This window comes from Hemiscyllium ocellatum, chromosome 21 (assembly GCF_020745735.1).
Source record: "Hemiscyllium ocellatum isolate sHemOce1 chromosome 21, sHemOce1.pat.X.cur, whole genome shotgun sequence".
In the NCBI taxonomy this organism is placed as follows: domain Eukaryota; kingdom Metazoa; phylum Chordata; class Chondrichthyes; order Orectolobiformes; family Hemiscylliidae; genus Hemiscyllium; species Hemiscyllium ocellatum.
Genome location: NC_083421.1, coordinates 34,069,008 through 34,089,830, shown reverse-complemented (window position 1 = coordinate 34,089,830; position 20,823 = coordinate 34,069,008). Strand labels below are relative to the sequence as shown.

The window sequence follows — 20,823 nt, the reverse complement described above, 5'->3', positions numbered from 1 at the left end:
ACCACAAGGCAGTAAAAGACAAAAACAGAAACAGAAATTGCTGGAAAAATTCAGCAGTTTTGGCAGCATGGTGTTGAGTGAAATCAGAGTTAAGAAATCAGAAAATTCAGAACTGAAGGGGTTGGAGGAATAAAGAACTCCCAAAGGTTTCAAGGGGGGTAACAAGGAGGGGGAAGAAGTTTGAGGGATTTGAAGATGAGGCTGAGGATTTTATATTGGACACGTTGATAGATCAAATGTAAATCAACCAGCACAGACATGAGGGTGAAAGGGGCATAGTGCAAATTAGGGTAAAAGTTACCTTTGAATGAGCTTAAGTTTATGTAATATGAAAGATGGGGAATTGGATAGCAAAATATCAAAATAGTCAATCCCAAGATACAGATGGCAAACCAATGAACAGTTTACAAATATTCCTTACCATAAAGGTCATGCTGGCAGAGTCCATCAGTTCTATTTTCATACCAATGTTCTTAAGGATTCTCTAAGATTCAATCTACTTCATTTAACGATGTAGAATAATGAATTTTTTAGTCACTAATTATTTGAAATCTACTCTTAACAATTCAATATTCAACAATAAAATGGCTGCATGAATTCCATGGAAATGTATGAAGTTAAAATTTTGTCTAATAAATGGTCTAATGTGAAACTTCTGTACAACCTCAATGGATAAGATATGAAGAAAGATTAATCAAAATTACAGAATGTACATGATGCTGCCAGTTTTAGGAATGGGAGGCGCCATCAACAGTGCCATCTAGCAGCACCTGCTCAGCAATAACCTGCTCAGTGACACCCAGTTTAGGTTCCATCAGGGGCACTCAGTTACCAACCTTATTACAGCCTTGGTTCAAACATAGACAAAATAGCTGAATTTCAGAGGTGAGGTGAGAGTGACAACAAGGATGCATTCGACCCAGTGTGGCATCAAGGAACCAGAGCAAAACTGGAGTCAATGGCAATCAGAGGGAAAACTCTCCACTGGTTACATCATAGCTGGCGCAAAGGAGGATGATTGTGAGTTGCTCAAGGTAATCTCTGCAGGAGTTCCTCAGGATAGTTCCCCAGGTCTAACACATCTTCAGATGCTTCATCAATGATCTTCCCTCCATCTAAGATCAGAAGTCAGGCAGTTCACCATTGATTGCACAGAGGGTCAGGATAAACTGGTATTTATCTGAATGGCAAACTGTAACTACTGGGGTGCTGCAGGGTTAAATTCTCAGACCTTAACTGTTTACCATATATATTAATGATCTGCAAGCAGGGACAGAGTGTCACATAGCAAAAGCCACAGATGATACTAAAATAGGTGGCAAAGAGGCTGTGATGAGGAGATTAAGGGTTTACAGATGGATATTGATAGACTAAGTAAATGGGCCAGAAGCTGGCTGATGGAGTTTAATGTGGATAAGTGTGAGGTTATCCATTTTGGCTAAATAAAAGAGCAAATTATTATGGAAATGGGAAACAGACTCAAAATGCCTCAGTGCAGAGAGATCTCAGTGACCTTGTGCACGGAAGTGGGAATGCAGATGCAGCATATAATAAGAAAGGCAAATGGAATCCTGGCATTTATTGGAAAATGACTAGGTTGTAAAAGTAAAGAACTGTTATTACAATTGTATAAGGCATTGGTGAGTCCACACCTGGATTATTATGTCTAGTTGTAGTCTCCTTACTTGTACTCACTGTAGTTCAGAAGAATGAAGGTGGTGGTGGTGGGAGGTTGTGATTGTGGTATATAAAATGTTAAAGTTGATTGATAAGATTGAACAAATGGTTTCTTTTAGAAGAACAGGGCATAGATTTGGAGTGAGATGAAGTAGGTTCCAAATTGAGGTGAGGAGAAACTACTTCTCTCAGAGGGTTGTGAATCTGTGGAACTCGCTGCCCCAGAGTGCAGCAGGAGTAGAATCAATCAACAGATTCAAGAAAGAAATAGATAGGTTTTTGATGAAAAGTGGGACAGAGGGCTATGGAATGAAAGCCAGGAAAGTAGAGTTGAGATCAAGATAAGATCAGCCATGATCATATTAAAAGTGGAATGGGCTTGAAGGGCTGAATTGCCCACACCTGCTCTTAATTCCTATGTTCAATGTTCAGCACCATTTGCGACACCTCAGGTACTAAAGCAGTACATGTTCCAATGCAACAAAGCTGGACAATATCCAGGCTTAAGCTGAAAAGTGGCAAGTAACATTAGTTCAACCCACATGCAAAGCCATGATCATCTTCAATAAGAAACAATCTAACCATTACCCCTTGCAATGAATTACATTACCATCACTGTTCAAAACCCTGGCAGTTATCATTGACTAGAAACTGAACTGGACTATTAAAATAAATACTGTGGTTACAAGAACATGTCAGAGGCTAGGACTATTGCCATGAGTCGCTTACCTCCTGATCATCCATTGCCTGTCCACCATCTTCAGTGCACAAGTCAGGAGTATACTGGGAGCACTCTCCACTTGCCTGGATCAGTGCAGATCCCACAACACTTAGAAAGCTTGACACCATTCCAGGACAAAGCAGCCTGCTTGATTGGCACAACATGCAGGCACATCTACTCCCTTCACCATCACCGCTCTGTAGCAGTGGTGTGTACCATCTGCAATTTGCACTTCAGAAATTCACCAAAATCTCTTCGACAGCACCTTCCAAACCATGACCACTTCTGTCAGAAAGATCTGTGCAGCACATACATGGGAACACCAACACCTGAAAGTTCTTCTCCAAGCACAGACCATCCCAACTTGAAAATACATTGCGTTCCTTCAGTGTCACAGAGTCAAAATCCTGGTGTTTCCTCTCTCAAGGCAGTTAGGGTCTAGCTTCAGCATATCATCTGCAGCTCACCAGCAATTTATAAAGGGCAACTAGAGGTGAGAAATAAATACTGGCAGAGCCAGCAACACTTATATCCCATGAATGAACAAAAAAAATGCTTACCTGAAACAGGAAGTAGCACTTCTTTCTCAAATGTGATGTTTTGCATTTGAATCAATGCAAAATAAGTTATAAATTTTGACAGGCTTAGTCTGATTCCCATTGGATGCAATGCCAACTGCCCATAATTTAATATAAACATTGGAATGAACTATCTATTGCACAGCTATGCCTGAGTTGGTAGCACACAACACGGAGGGACTCAAGGTTCTGAGTAAACTCCAGGTCTGAATTCCAAACATCGCTGCTGATATCCTGATGCAGAACTGTTAAAAGGTTGCACTGTTGGAGGAGCCATCTTTTAGATGGAACATTGAGCCAATATCCTGCCCCCGTCCTCTGGTGGATGTAAAAGATCCCATGGTACTATTTCAAAACAGAGTTGGGGAATATTTCCCAGAATCCAGGTATTTATCCCTCATTCAACAATCACAAAAAATAGATCATTTGATCATTATTATCATGGGATGTGGGAGTTTGCAGAATGCAAAGTGTCCATGTTTCCTGCACAACAGCATCCACATTTCAGAAGTAGGCCATTCGTTGTAAAACTCTTTGAGTCATCAGGTGGACATGAAAGGCACGACATAAATATGTTTTCTTTTTCACGTCTATCAGCCTTCAATGTGGTGGGAAGTGGGGAAATGGGGATGGGATTGGATTATGGGGAGGGGAGGGAAAAAGAAACTATCATCAGCAAAAGTCGTCCCTCACGTTTAGAAGTGCAAATTTCTGAAAAAGACTAGAGTTAGTTTCTTTGCGAACTCTACAGATTTTAATTCCTATTGTTTTTATTGCCATAGCAGCCTTTCGTGGGGGACAACTATTGTGATGGAAATAACAACAGAGCCTACTGCAGTTATGATGGCGGTGACTGCTGTGCTTCAACTGTCATTACTAAAAAGGTTAGAATCCTTCAAACTGCTTCATAAAACATTTTTTTGGCCATGTTTGTACTTATGCACTGTGTCCCATGACCCTTTCTATCAAGTATTTAGACAAACAATATTAATGAGTCACCAATGGCTATATTTCACCACGTTGCCAAATGTCCTCATTAAATTTTATAGATACAGGTATGAAATTGATGGATGTATCATTAGGACAAACCGTTGTGATTTGAACAGAACCTTTAAGCAATTATAAGGATATATAGCAACTTAAAGGGGGAAGAAAGAGTGGACTTATATGATGTTTTGTCTAGCTCCCAAGAGATAAGTGGGCTATTATATTTTATGAATACCATAGAACTGAAAAAGCCATAAATCTTTCTGCTCAGGATTTAGCGTTTTACTTCCCCCTCAGTCACTTCACTCCCCATCCCTCCATCTTTCATCTTTCAGTTGCTTAACTATAAAGCTGATTCATTACAAGGGAATTGTGTGTGACTGGGTCAAAACTTGCATCAGCAGAAGCAAACAATCACTGCTTCTTGTTCCCTGAGGCACAAAATTAGAAAAATGGGGTAATAAGTAGCTTTGATGAACAAACTTTAATCCTGCTTCTAACCCAGGCAGCCTGGCAGGTATGAACTGCAATCTGGAAAAAGTCAATGGAGACCAAAATTGTGTAAGATAGACATGCTATCCATTGTCAGAAGTGCTGGATAAATACTGATATTTGGTATTTGAAAATCACAATGTCCTTATTCCAGTAATTTTGCAAATTCAGTCAGTTCATAGAGTCTTAGAGATGTACAGCATGGAAACAGACCCTTCGGTCCAAATTGTTCATGCTGACCAGATATCCCAATCTAATCTAGTCCCGTTTGCCAGCATTTGGCCCATATCCCTCTGAATCCTTCCTATTCATATAGACATCAGGTGCCTTTTAAATGCTGTAATTGTACCAGCCTCTACCACTTCCTTTGGCAGCTCAGTCCCTTTTATATCTTAATCCTCTCACCCTAAACCTATGCCGTCTAGTTCTGGATCTCCCACTCCAGGAGAGTCCAGAATTCCTTGTCTATTTATCTTATCCATGCCCCTCAGCCTCTGATGCTCCAGGGAAAACAGCCCCAGCCTATTCAGTCTCTCCTTATAGCTCAATTTCCTCCAACCCTGGCAACAGGTTTGTAACTCTTTTCTGAATCCGTCCAAGTTTCACAACATCTTTCCAATAGAAAGAACACCAGAATTGCACGCAATATTCCAAAAGTGGCCTAATCAATGTCCTGCACAGCTACAACATGGCCTCCCAACTCCTGTACTCAATACTCTGACCAATAAAGGAAAGCATACCAAATGCCTTCTTCACTATCCTATCAACCTGTGACTCTACTTTCAAGGAACTATGAACCTGCACTCCAAAGTCTCTTTGTTCAGCATCACTCCCCAGACATTTACCATTAAGTGTATAAGTCCTGCTCTGATTTGCTTTTCCAAAATGTAGCACCTCGCATTTAACTAAATTAAACTCCATCTGCCACTCTTCAGCCCATTGGCCAATCTAGTCAAGGTCTCATTGTATTCCGGGGTAACCTTTTTTGCTGTCCACTGCACTTCCAATTTTGGTGTCATCTGCAAACTTACTAACTGCACCTCATATGTTCACATCCAAATCATTTACATAAAGGACAAAAAGCAGTGGATCCAGTATCGATCCTTGTGGCACACCACTTGTCACAGACCTCCAGACTGAAAAGCAACCGTCCACCACCATCCTCTGTCTTCTATCTTCAAGCCAGTTCTGTATCCAAATGGCTAGTTCTCCCTGTATTCCATGAGATCTAACCTCGCTAATCAGTCTCCCATGGGGAACCTTGTTGAACGCCTTACTGAAGTCCTGATAGATCACATCTACCACCTGGCCCTCATCAATCTTCTTTGTTACTTCTTCAAGAAACTCAATCAAGTTTGTGAGACATGATTTCCAAAACACAAAGCCATGCTAGCTATCTCTAATCAGTCCTTGCCTTTCCAAATATGTGTAAATTCTGTCCCTCAGGATTCCCTCCAACAACTTGCGCACCACTTATGTTAGGCTCACTGGTTTATATTCCCTGGCATTTCCTCACCACCTTTCTTAAATAGTGACATGTTAGCCAACCTCCAGTCGGCCAGCACCTCAACTGTGACTATCAATGATATAAATATCTCAGCAAGGGCCCCAGCAATCACGTCCCTAGCATCACACAGTTCTAGGGTACACCTGATCAGGTCCTGGTGATTTATTCTTCGAGTAAAAAATGAGGTCTGCAGATGCTGGAGATCACAGCTGCAAATGTGTTGCTGGTCAAAGCACAGCAGGCCAGGCAGCATCTCAGGAATAGAGAATTCGACGTTTCGAGCATAAGCCCTTCATCAGGAATTAAGGGCTTATGCTCGAAACGTCGAATTCTCTATTCCTGAGATGCTGCCTGGCCTGCTGTGCTTTGACCAGCAACACATTTGCAGCTGGTGATTTATTCACTTGTGTGCATTTCAAGGCACCCAGCACCTGCTCCTCTGTAAGATTCACATTTTTCAAGATGTCACCATCTATTTCTCCACATTCTATATCTTCAATGTCCTTTTCCACAGTAACTACTGATGCAAAATACTCCTTTAGTATTTTGCAAAATACCCCCATCTCCTGCGGCTCACACATAGACTGCCTTGCTGATCTTTGAGGAGCCCTATTCTCTCCCTAGTTACCATTTTGTCCTTAATATATTTACAAAATCCCTTTCGATTCTCCTTAACATGATTTGCCAAAACTATCTCATGTCTCCTTTTTGCCCTCCTGATTTCCCTCTTAAGTATACTCCTACTACCTTTATACTCTCTAAGGATTCATTCAATCTCTCCTGTCTATACCTGACATATGCTTCCTTCTTTTTCTTAATCAAAACCTCAATTTCTCAAGTCATCCAGCTTTTGCTACTCCTACCAGTCTTTCCTTCACCATAACAAGAATATACTGTCTCTGGACCCTCATTATCTCATTTCTGAAGGTTTCCCATTTTCCAGCTGTCCCTTTAACTGTGAACCTCTCTGCTCAATCAGTTTTTGAAAGTTCTTGCCAATCAAAATTAACCTTCCTCCAATTTAGAACTTACAACTTTTACATCCGATCTATCCTTTTCCATCACTATTTTAAAACTAATAGAATTATAGTTGCTGGCCCCAAAGTGTTCCCCCACTGAGTCACCTGTCCTGCTTTATTTCCCAAGACTAGGTCAATTCTTGCACCATCTCTAGTAGGTACATCCACGTACTGAATCAGAAAATGTTCTTGTACACACTTCACAAATTTCTCTCCATCTAAACCTTAACACAATGGCAGTCCCAGTCTATGTTTGGAAAGTTAAAATCCCGACCATAAACACCCTATTATTCTTATAACTGGCTGAAATCTCCTTACAAATTTGTCGCTCAATTTCCCACTGACTATTCGGGGGTCTGTGATCATCCCTTTCTTATTTCTCAGTTCCACCCAAATAACTTCCCTGGATGTATTTCCAGGTATATCCTCCCAAACTACAGCAGTAATGCTATCCCTTATCAAAAATGCCACTCCCCTTCCTCTCTAGTCTCCCTTTCTACCCTCCTTATAGCATTTGTATCCTCGAACATTAAGCTGCCAGTCCTGTCCATCCCTGAATCATATTTCTGTAATTCCTAAGATATTCCAGTCCCATGTTCCTAACCTTGCCCTGAGTGCATCATGCATTGAAGTAAATGCGGTTTAATTTAATTTATTTCCCTGGGTACCACCCCCTCACTTTATTAGCTTAAATTCTCCCTAGCAGCTCAAGCAAGTCTCCCTGCTAGTATGTTAGTCCCCGTCCAATTTGGGTGCAATCCATCCTTCTTGATCAGGTCACTTCTACCCCAGAAGAGATTCCAATGATTGACAACTGTGAACCCTTCTCCGCTGCACCAGCTCCTCAGCTACTCATTCATCTGCTCTATCGTCCTGTTCCTACCCTCACTAGCTTGTAGAACCAGGCGTAATCCAGATATTACTACCCTCAAGGACCTCATTTTTAAATTCCTGCCTAACTTTCTATCTTCTCACTTTAGAATCTTATCCTTTCCCTTTCCTATGTTGTTTGTTCCAAATTGTACAATGACCTCCTGCTGGTCCCTCTCCCCTTTGAGAACATTCTGCACTCTCTCTGAGATATCCTTGATCCTGGCACCAGTGAAGCAACACACCATTCTGATCTTTTGCAGCTGGCCACAGAAACCTCTGTCTGTGTCCCTGACTACAGAGTCCCCTATCACAATCGAACGTTGGAACCTGACATACCCCTCAATTCATTCAAGCCGGTCTCGATGCCAGAAACTTGGCTGTTCGTGTCCTGAGAGAGATGGCCCCCTACATTTTCCAAAACAGCATACTTGTTTGAAATGGTGTTAGTCACAGAAGAATCCTGCACTACTTGCCTACACCTCCTACCTTTCCTGGAGTTAAACCATCTACCTGACTGTATCTATGACTTTTATCCCTTCCTGTATCTGCCATCCATCCCAGCCCCTAGCTCTTGTAAATTCCTTTTTGCCTCTAACTGCCACTCCAACCGATCCATGCAATATGATTGGATTTGCAACCAAAGACAATTCCTGCAGACATAACTATCAGTAACATGGAAACTCTCTTGAAACTCCCACATCTGACAGAAAGAGCATATCACTCTAATAAAGGCCATCTTTGGTCTTTCACAATCTTCAGACTTAGGAATTAGTATTGTCTTTCTGCTCTAAAAATTAGTGCTCCAGCATAAATTGGTAGTTATGGTTTATATTTTTAAAAAATTTAATCAAGAGACAAATCTCAATAAAACATAGAATCAAGAAAGATCCCACTCTACCCACTACTGTAGACTGACAGCAAGGTTATATGTTAAAAACCATGTACTTTTCTGTTCCTGTGCGGTGAGCTGTCCTACACAGATCAGATATCTGACCACTCCAATGTCAGATGTTGATTTCACTATTTATTAATTTTTCCCATATGCACTCCGATGTCCAGAGATACATGAACTCTAACAGCAAAAATTCACTGCTGTGTCGGTTAGCAGCAAAAATTCACTGCTGTGTCGGTTAGCAGCGTAGGTTTATTTCTCTCTCTCCCTCATTGACCATATAGTCACTGCCTTTTGCCTGTCTCTTTCCTTTTAAAAGTGCTATTGCTTTGATTTTTTTCTCCAAAGTTCCAAAACAATGCAACAGCATGTAAAACAGTAATTGCTGCTCCTGGAATTTGAGGAAATCACATCCAATACCTGAAATACCTCAAAAAAAGGAGCAGCTGTTACAGGCAGAAATTTTTCCCTTCCTCCATTAGAAAACACAAATGTACATTCTCTCATGTTGTTAAACAGAAACCATTTTGACAATAGGATAATTTACCAGATCAATCATTGCCAATTGATTTTATTTATGCTTTGGGATTGCTCAAAACATCAAGCAAATTTCTAACTCACAGAGTACAAACAGATCCTTGATGTGTGTATGACCTGACAAACAGGAATTGGCTTTAATTTCATATCTGAAATAGTAGACTTCTATTATGCATCTTTTCTCATTGTACTGCATTCATAAGCCTGAAGTCCTGTCGTGGAGATTATACTACTTCAGAGTTGGAGCTGACAATGGTATCACTGAGTCAGCTAACACTGAGCATTAAATATTGGGAAATCCAGTTTCAAAGCAAAATGTGATTTATGTATGTCTTAGAAGAGTCTAACATTTCTTTGTGGGATGATATAAAAGGCAATGAATTCCTTGCTTAAAGCCTAATTGGTTAAGGAATCCACTTTAAATAAATTGCACATTTAGCAGCTTAGTAAATTTTGAACGAAAGGTCAGTCAGGATTCTTCCCTACACAAGAACAGGAAAGAGGAAAAAAGGATTAGAATCAACAAGAGTCAAATATGCACAAATCATCCCCTTTTTTAATCCTTCCTGCTGTCAGTGAATGCCTGACCAATTAACGATTTGCATTCTGTCCTGGCAAGGCCAGCTATGGGATCCAGAGAGATTCAGTCTCTGTGTCATCTCATCTTGGCATACTTCAGGATAGAGCTGCTTGACCTTCCACTTCAATGACTCTTCCATACCACACTGAAAAACATAATGATCGGCTGTAGTGGTTACCGGAAGAAATTTTGTGAAAGAAACAAGGGTTGCCTCAGGCCAATACTGCGAAAGGAAGTTATTTTGGTTTCTCACCAGAATTGAAATTACACAATGTAATCAGTTAATAACCCCGAAATAGGTGTTGATATCCTCCTCAAAAATCTCTCACTCCACTTTGGCACTACAAATCAGGTCAGACCCTGACTGAGAATTTGGGATGTAGTTTGCACTCTTGCTAGACCAGTGCTACAAAGTGGAACAGTTTTTAACCAAAGCTACATGTGCTATTAAGTCCAACTTGAGTCCTCTTAAATAGGCTTCCTTCCTGTGTGAATTAAGTGCAGCTATGATTGACATTGTGCGTACAAAGGAAGGTATGACAAGAGTGGCTGTACAAAGTTAAAAATCACACAACACCGGGTTATAGTCCAACAGGTTTAATTGGAAGCGCACTAGCTTTCGGAGCGCCGCTCCTTCATCAGGTGGTTGTGGTGCTGTCGTGGTGTCTCTACTCTTGGGACAGAAGGTTCAAGATCCACTTGTCCTAGAAATGTCACATTGTACCTGAACAGGTTGATTAAATATATCCACAAGTTTTCTGTAAGGTGTTGGGAAGAGAGTGAAGCATATTAAAACATTGCTGTTGGTAACCGTTCATGTGTGACTGATGACAGATTCGGTGATAGGAACCTATCTGTTTTAAAAGTAGCCAGTCAAGTTATTCTGCAGGATGCCTGTAAACATTTAAGCTATTATCCTACAGTGCCAAGGGTCTGATTTTTTAAAGAAAGGTCAGTTAGTAAAGAAATACCTCTGATGTAAAATTGTAATTGTAATTATTACAGACTTCAATGATTATTCAACAGTGAGAAAGCAAACCTCATATTTTACACCTTAATCCCATATGATTCCACAGCCCTATTCCAGCAGCTATCTGGTTTAATCCGTAGAAAACGTGGGAACACTATTTAGAAACAGCACATTAAACAAACAGAATGTAGAGAAAATTATGAGGCTCAGATTGAACAGAAGCTCCATCTGTCTCTGGTGGCTCCGTGGATTGGTACTAAACCTTGCGCATTCTGAGAAAAGGGGAAATTTCTACCTCTGTCACTGACAACACTATTCTATTGATCAACACCCCCAATAAATTGACATTTCTGTGCTGTGTGATGAATCATGCTAAACATAAAACTGGTGTGCTAGTGAGAGGGAGAATTCAAGTTTTGAGGAATAGATAGACAGATCTTTGAACAGCAAATGAATTAAGGACATTGCGAGTGGGTGATTAAGTGACGCTGAATCCACAAAAAAAGGTCAGCCATGATCTTATTGAATGGTGGAGCAAGCTCAAAGGGCCAGATGGTCTACTCCTGCTCCTAGTTCTTATAGTCTTATGAATTAATTAATTATGCATGAACAGGTTTAGAGAAGCTTCAGAAAGATGCAGTAAGACAATTTATCAATGAAAATCATTCCATATATTACTACACTTGCCTAGCTTCCACTGCTTTGAATGTAATGGCTGGTGGAACAGGACAGTGAAATACATGAATAATACTGTCATTGCTCATCAGTGTCTGCAGCTCTGTGAGTAATGCTCCTGACTGCCAGGGTCAAAACCCTAACCACCAGGATAGTGGAGAAACAGGAGTAGAATCTGACCAGAAGCAAAACATGGCAAGCATTGCATCTGCAGCAAGCTTTAAGGAGGAGGGCAAAACAAACAAATTGCAACTTCTTCAGTGAGTAACCAGAAAACATTCCAGGCACTTAGTTACTTCTTTAGCATGCATTGGTTTTTCCCTTATATTTCATTCGTGCAGTATCACAGGGATGATTCGGAAATGGGTTGAATAGAGCATTAATGAGGTGACATTTATTTATACTTGTTTTTTCTGTGCACCTTAATGAGGTGCAAACTAGTGAGGAATCCCAGCTGTTTCTGCCCACAGCAACTGGAGTGTTCACAACACTGTAAGCAGCAACTTTGAGATGGGCTTTAGTGTCATTGGCTACTGACTATTGCTTTACAACCAATTGCAGGTTTTGAGTGTTGTATTTAAGTGGAGAGTTTGTAATTGCATCGGAAATCATGCGGCTCTCATGTTTCTCAAGCAGCTCTGCCAATTTTACTCCTAATTATTCCTACGATCCTGCTCATCTGCTTCTAAGGTTGGGGAACACAGAAGAAGAAAAGAAGTGTACAGAGGATTTTGTCTGTGCTTTGTATCAAAGCCCAAGATTAATTGTTGTGGATATTCACAACCAGCTTGTTTTGGGTTGCAGGTCTTCAGAAAAAGAGAAATTCTTATTCTTGCTTTAAGCATTTTTCAAGAGTAAACACTTTTCTACTGACTTTCCCTGAAAGACTCCCTTATGTCTTTCAGAGTGTCGGCTCTGACTAGCTGTTTATAAACGCCCTTGAATTACAGGAGCAGCGCGCAGCTGTGGCCCATTGGAGCAGGATATTCTCCAACACATGTTTACACAGCTATCGCAACCAAATGCAAACTGCGTGCAATACGTGCATAAGGCTGCAACCCAGAAACATGTGAAGGAACAGAATATGAGTAGGATAGAAGGATTTTTATCACTGTAGTAAAATGCTAATATTCTAAGCAGGAGGGGATTGCTATTTTATCCAGCCTGCCCTTCAAAACCAAAATACATTTTCATTTCAAATATTAGACATGCATCTTCATTCAAACACAAGATTTTTTGAAAGAGAAACGTTCGTCAAATTCCAACAGATTGTGTTTTAATGATCTTAACACTGAGCCACCTCTCTCCATCCTCAAGTCTATCACCAGACTGAATAGTTTTCCTGGATCTAAAATTTCCATGTCAATTAAAAGCAGTAAAAAGCTCCGTTGAGTCCCTTTCATTCTCCGAGAGGTGTACAGGTAAAACGAGAAAGAGTTCAGGTGAACAATCTGTATTCTTAACTGAGCTCTCCCATGGAATCTAATTGACCCCATAGCTTTCTTCCAAACTCTGTTCTTCACATACCAGGAGCACAAACTGAACAAAATACTCCCGAAATGGAGTGACTTCAACATCATCATAAAATTATTAATCGCATTCTTAGCTCTACATCCTAGTATCTTATTTGATTTCTTAAAGATATCTTCACCAAAACATTCAAATCTTTTTAATTGTAAAGCAGAATATTGATATTGCCAGAAATGAAGTAAAATCAACCTGAAAAATTAATTCTGTTCGCATACCACAGATGTTGCCTGACCTATTGAGTCTTTCTAACACTTTGTTTTAATCTCAATTCTTTTTCATGCTGATGTACTATGGGAAGACCAGTAGTTAAATAGTGCTGTGAGGAAGGCATATGGTGTACTGGGCTTTATTGGCAGAGGAATTGAGTTCCGGAGTCCTGAGGTCATGTTGCAGTTGTATAAGACTCTGGTGAGGCCTCATCTGGAGTATTGTGTGCAGTTTTGGTCGCCATACTATAGGAAGGATGTGGAAGCTTTAGAACGAGTGCAGAGGAGGTTTACCAGGATGTTGCCTGGAATGGTAGGAAAATCTTATGAGGAAAGGCTGAGGCACTTGGGGCTGTTCTCATTGGAGAAGAGAAGGTTTAGGGGAGATCTGATAGAAGTGTATAAGATGATTAGGGGTTTAGATAGGGTAGATACTAAGAACCTTTTACCGCTAATGGAGTCAGGTGTTACTAGGGGACATAGCTTTAAATTAAGGGGTGGTAGGTATAGGACAGATGTTAGGGGTAGATTCTTCACACAGCGGGTTGTGAGTTCATGGAATGCCCTGCCCGTATCAGTGGTGAACTCTCCTTCTTTATGTTCATTTAAGCGGGCATTGGATAGGCATTTGGAAGTTATTGGGCTAGTATAGGTTAGGTAGGACTCGGTCGGCGCAACATCGAGGGCCGAAGGGCCTGTACTGCGCTGTATCCTTCTATGTTCTATGTTCTATGTTTGTACCCTGCCTCTGAGCCAGAAAATTGGTTTGAATTCCATTTCAGGATTTATTGGCTATGGAAGGTGTATTCAAGGGCTGTTTAGCTCAGTTGACTGGACAACTAGCCGTTTAGTTCAGTTGACTGGTCAGCTGGCCATTTAGTTCAGTTGACTGGACAGCTGGTTTGTGTTACCAACAACATGGGTTGAATTCCTGCACTAGTTGAGGTTATCATAAAGGGTCTCACTTTCCCAACCTCATTCGTCACCAGAGTGTGGTGACTCTCAGGTTAAGGCACCACCAGTCATCTCTCTCTCTCTAATGAGAGAACAGCCCAATGATCAGGTAGGATGATGGCAACTTCTTTCATAAAGTGTCCAGACAGGTTGATTGCCAGTCTGTTAATTCCCCCACCAAGAGAAGGAGAGTTTTCTGATCATGCAAGCGATGACCGAACAGGCATTTGGCTGTAAAACCAGGTGCTTCAGCAAAAATAATGGGAATACAGAGGTGACACAGCACTGTGGCAACCCCACGTAAGACAGGAAAGCTGAAAAATAAAATAACTCAAACCTCTTTTATGATATTTTTGTAAAAATACCTTGCCATTTAATATGTCGTATTCTATCACATACATGATACTTCAGGTTTCTGTATTGAATGCCATCTCCCTCATCTCTTCTTGTGGACCCAGTCTCTTCAGATCCCTTGTGATTGTTGTGGATGAATATTAGTCAAATTGTATCATCTACATGAAAGGATATCTTCGATAATACTCTGTCTGCATAAGTCAATGATAAATCAGCTATCACAGCAGGACTCTTTTGCCACCTCTACCAACTTCCGACACATTGCCCTTTCAGTTACCTACTTCTCACTAATACATTAAAACAACCTAAAACTTTAACATGTACTCCACAGCTCTGCAGCTGTGAATCAGCCTGAAGGATGGAGTTAAATTCCTTCCTAAAATCCAGATAAATAGTACCACTGCCTCATCCATATCCACCCAATCTCAACATTCTTGAAACATGCTGCAGCCTCTTTTCAATCCATGCTAGTTTTCTCCAACCAGCTGCCAGATTTCCAAATAATCCGTTATCATTTGCTTTCTCAACGGAGCAAACAATACCAAGATATTCCTCTTCTTTATTTTAAAAATAATTTTGGCATTGAATAAATGATTCACAAATCAATTATCAATGAAGACGGGAACTGCGGACAGAAAATCTTTGAAGAAATGGTCTTCATCGTTATACTATCCCACTCCAGCCTCAGACATAGGGTCTGTACTTTACTAAAGGACCTTCCTTAAATCAATCAGACTCCCTCCTGAAACCACTTTCACTCTCTTTTGATGAGTTGAGTGTGTGGACAAATATGGAGGTGGAAAAATGTGAGGTTGTTTACTTTGGAAGGAAGAACAAAGAAACACAATATTAATGTAAAGGCAGAATGTCTGCAGAATTCTGAGATGTAGAGGGAGTTAGATATTATACAGCATGAGTCACAAAAAGTTAGTAGTGAAGTACAGCAAGTAATTGAGAAGGCTAAAGGACTGCTGTCCTTTACTGCAGGAGGAATTGAATATAAAAAATTAATGTGTTGTGTTTCAGTTTGTAACGAACAGTGGGAGGTGACTTGTTTGAAGTGTGTAAGGTCCCAAATGGTCTTGACAAGGTGCATGTGGATTGGATGTTTCCTCTTGTAGGAGAGTCTGAAACTAGGAGGCACAGGTCTAAAATTAGGACCACCCTTTCCAGGACTGACATGAGATGAGGAGAAATCTTTCTCTCAGAGGATTGTACAGCTTTGGAACTGTGCCTCAGAATGTGGTGAAGTTGGGGACATGGAATATTTTTAAGGCACAGTTGGATAGTAGATCCTTGTTGGGGAGGGGAATCAAAGATTATTTGGAGTAAATGGGAATGTGGAATTTGAAACATAAACAGATCCATTATGACCTTATTGACTAGGAGAGCAGGCTCAAGGGATCAATTGGTCTACTTCTGCTCCCATTTCTTATGTTTGGAAGCCCTTATATTCAGAAGGCCACGTTGAAGTATTTCCCTCCAATCACTCCCTGGCTTGACATGCTTTTCACTCTTTATTCAGTTCTCCAGAATGTTGAGCTGGAGTGGAACTATAAACATGCAAGTTATCTTAATATTATGAGGCATGGCAAGTGTGTCTTAGTTTAATGATTCATTGAAAATAAAGCACATTACAGTGCAGCTCTTTTTTCTGTACTGGTCAAAAGTGTCAGTTTAGATTGTGTGTTCCAATCTGTAAGCAGAGACAATTGACTCATTACTGCAATAATTTTCTTTTAGTGTTTTGAATAAACTACTGCACATTAGAGCAGTGCAAATAGGGTTGCTATGTTCTTATTGACTTGATTATGTGACAGAGCAGAAACCCAGCAATGGACACAATAAGTGATAAGCAAAATTCATCAAGGGGACACATATATCTGTGAATACCCCTCAGAGGAGTCAAAGTCTGGCACAAAGTAATAATTACCTGTATTATTAATCAAACATCGAACATGTTATTTTAAATCTTCTTTGGTAAATGCACTGACGTGTCAATTTATGGGCTCTGTTAGAACTGTTGCATGCTTCAAGCAGGAAGGGAAACCATGTGATAAAAAAGATTGAAAAGTCAACTGGGGCAGAAAAGCCAAGGGTCTCTTCAGGACATTTGATAATTTCAAAGGCTCTGACTTCTATCCTGGTGTACAGGATCTGTCTGCATTTCATACTTCAACTACAGTTCTTATTAGTCAAACAGCAGAGACAGTAAAAGGACAAGACCCTGATCTTGCTCTTTAAAACCCGGCACAAATGTGTTCAACTGTCTTTTTCACATTTGAAGAAATGGGTTAAGCCAAGTCAAACAAAAATAATTTTAACTGCACCATTTCAAATCAGAATCATCCTCCTTTAATCTAATTCTAAAATACCTGGTTGTGTCTGTATCAATTACATTCAGATCATGTCATGGTGCTGCAAGTTAAGCATCACAGGTATTGCCAGGTTTTAGCTCTCTCAACAAGCATAACAAAAGAAAAGTTGAGCGGATTTAACTCTATACAATAAGCACAACATATGTTGTTCTTGACATTTTTAGCACTGACATGACCCAGCCTGACCTGGTTATTAGGCTTATTGCTACTTCTATTGACACATGAACAGCAAGTAGCCCTTAGCTTTATGTTAATCCAATAATCCCTTCAAATTTATTATGCAGTACTTAACACAACTATTTTTTCCTTTTTATGCCCTATCCTTCCAAGATGTGGCCTGGCCCTTTTTTAACCGCTTTATGTTGCTAGAACCCAATGAACCCTTAATTTGTGTTGCTCTTGAGTATTAATTGGTCTTCTCCATAAATTTATGAAATGTTGTAGCCTTCTAGGAAAATTAGGATGAATTTCTTTCATCACCAGCTGGTGTCTTCTCTCCCCATTGATGAGCATCAAGTACCACTTCAATAACTATCAGTTACAATCTCTATTATAAAGTAACATGTTGCAATAACGCAGGTCTCAATAGGATTTTTAATGAATGGCTACCTCTCAAGAAAATTCCATTGGATTAAGCAAAATTATAACACTGCATCTCTTTTGACCTGTCCTTTCAACTTATTTACCAGCTCACTTTACCTAATTCTGCTTTCAAGTCCAAACAATTGACTTTATTTAAGCTTAAAATATCAGTCTTGGACCTCCCTTCTCTTCCTCAGACTGAATGTAAAATTCAGTCATATTATCATCACTGTTGCCTCGGGTGCTTCCTCAATGCTTTTATTAACTAATACTACCTTTTTGCACATTACCAGATCTGGTGTCTACCTTCTGGTTGGGTCCAGAAACTGTCCCAGAAATGTTTTCTGAATTCCTTACCTAGATTCCTTTTGCTGGTCTGATTTCTATTGTCTATATGTAAATTAAAATCTTTCATGTTTAGCAGTGTATCTCACTGACTGAATACCAGCCTTACTAGTGTGGCTAATGTTAGGGGCCCTTTAATCACTCTCACATTGACTTTTTATGTTTCTTTTCTCATTTCAACTCATGCTGTTTCCTGGTTTTTATAATGTGTTAATAACATGTTTGATTAACATACCCCTAACTCCCTGCAGTATTAGCCTAACCTTTCTGCTCAACTCCACGGATTAATAGAATTTGTACAGTGTGGAAGTAGGCCATTCAGCCCAATGAGCTCACATCAACCCTTTGAAGAGCATCCCACCTAGATCAATCTCACTACCTTACCTGCGACCCTGTGTTTCCTGTGGTCAATCCACCTGACCTGCTTATCTTTGACTGTGGGAGCAAACCAGAGCACCAAGCAGAAACAGGCACAGACATAGGGAGAACATGCAAACTCCACAGTCACCCAATGCTGGAATTGAACCCGGGTGCCTGGTGCTGTGAGACACTAGTTCTAACCATTGAACCACTGTGCTGCCGTGGACGTTGAACTTGAACTCCCCCACAGTCTGCCTGTTCAGAGACAAGAGTGCAACCAACTGAGCCACAGTCAGCATGAAAATGTCCTGGCTCAACTACGTATCGATTTTGGTTTTCTGGATTTCAGAATGTTTAAAAAGACAGAACTTAAAATTTTAATTTCCATAAAAATTATCATTTTCAGTTTATTTTGAATAGCAAATAGAGAAACCTTTCTGGCAGGGCACATTTTTGTAATTCTACCAGAAATGTTACAGAAAGTCATTTTTCCAGATGTTGTACTAGAGTAAACACGTAACATTTGAATGTTGCAAAGAGTATTTAGTGCTTGGCAGCAGCTACACGCTCCCTGAAGATCCTTCAGCTTGCTGAAGAGTTGCATATAAAGGATTTGACGATAAAGATTGCCAAACCACAAATGATTGTGTTTGAATTACTACTTTTCTAACCAAAGTATAATTGACCTGTAAGTGATTATTTTTTTTCAAATCTTCTGGCTAGAAGTAAAAGGCAAGGGATATAAAAGCAGATAGTTGGCTTGGTAGTAAAATTTGCTTTCTTGTCTAATATTTCTCACTTGCTCAGAATGACTGTTTTCACCTCAATGAGGGATGTATGAAGAATGATTAGTGTGTGTGTGTGTGTGTGTGTGTGTGTGTGTGTGTGTGTGTGTGCACAAACTTATATCTATAGTAGGTTCAGCCAGGGAATCTCTTGCTGTTGATTGAACTCTATGATGTGAAGTATCCAGCATCCTATTGCAAACATGATCACACACCCATGAAACCATGGACCTCTGAATTTTCAGTGTGACTAAAAGGAGACGTGTGTGCTTAACCTAGCAGAGTCAAATGTTCTGACCCAATGATGTAATCCAAGAGCAAACTGTACATTTAGAGAACGATGTTGTAAGTTACTTGCATGAAACCGCTCTAATGGACAAAATGCAAAAACTGAAGTACCTTATACATGAGAAAGAAAAGGGACACAGCTGATCTTGCACAGAGACTCAGTGCACCTTTTCTCCTCATCTTTGACCTTTCATTACTGCATTGTGAATCCTGACAAGAGATTTCCCCATTCCTGTGTCTAAGCCCTTGAGATCAAAAATTCTGTATAATTCTTAAATGCAATGCTGCTGTCACAGATAGTCAAGGTTTGATCCTCGTGTTTGGTGACAGAAAATGTAAGTATTCAATTATCTGAGTCCCTCTCTCATAGAATCCCTCATTGGATTAGATTTCACAGTCTGGAACAAAACAACTGTGTTCACCACTGACTACAAAAAAAGCTGCCCCATTTCTTATGATGAGGTTCACACCTCTCCTACATCAGTTTAAATCTGCCATGAATCGAGGGAAAATCTCGCCAAAGTGAGGCAGCCAATCACATCAAACCATTTGCACAAATCAAACCAGGAATTTAAAGCACTTAGTATCCTCTTAGAGTCAAGTAGACCCTTGGGTCCAACTCGTCCATGCCGACCAGATATCCCAACCCAATCTAGTCCCACCAGCCAGCACATGGTCCATGTACCTCCTATTCTTCCTATTCTTATACTCATTCAGATGCCTTTTAAATGCTGTAATTGTACCAGCCTCCACCACTTCCTCTGGCAGCTCATTCCATACATATCATCCTCTGAGTGAAAAAGTTGCCCCTTAGGTCTCCTTTATATATCTTTCCCCTCTCACTCTATGTCCTCTAGTTCTCAACTCTTGTTTTAATCTAAATTTTAAGACAATTAAAACTGGTAGTAATTGGATTAAGACAGAAGCTAAAAATAAAGATATCCAAAAAAAACTTTAATAATCTATTTTAAAGGACATTTTGAAACAACTTTTTTTTATCATTAAGAAGAAATTTGATATTTCACAAAGGTTACATTTAGTTGTTAGAGGCCATTTAAAGTTGTTGAGCTGTAGTTCCATAGTTAGGACACCATTATTAAGCCGGTTACACTTCATTCAATGAATGAAACCGTTTCAGGCAGACATCATCAAGATGGCGGCACAGTAAGGCTCCTAAGCTCGCGCTCAACCACTCCGGCTGTTTTTCGTTCTTTTTCATTCTTTTTGCTTACCTCTTGTCCTGAGCTCGGATTGCATCAGCGGCAGCGAAGAACCCCCAGCACCAATTTGGGAGGACCCAGAGCAGACCTGATGGTAGTGGCAAGTGGGCCCAGAGCAGATTCGAGTGTGCCCTTACTTACTTTTCCAGGGCAAGCAGGGATCTGGCATCAGAATCATCGCTGGAGGTGACTCAGCGAGGTAGGCCCAGCAGTGAAAGATGGAGCCTGAGGGTGGATAACTCTGACGTTGGCGTGTCTGGCACAGTCAGTGACAAAGCGTAAAATTAGCCCGGTGGCAAAAGCTGGCGCCTGA

General features: G+C 40.3%; 1 protein-coding gene across 1 annotated transcript in view; it reads left to right on the top strand.

Moving 5' to 3' along the window:
• Nucleotides 1–20,823, top strand: part of LOC132825648 (pappalysin-1-like) — a 326,796-nt gene that overhangs the window by 258,691 nt on the left and 47,282 nt on the right. The window contains exon 21 of the mRNA XM_060841017.1: nucleotides 3,759–3,860. Coding sequence (XP_060697000.1) covers nucleotides 3,759–3,860 — 102 coding nt within the window. The remainder of the gene's footprint in view (nucleotides 1–3,758; nucleotides 3,861–20,823) is intronic.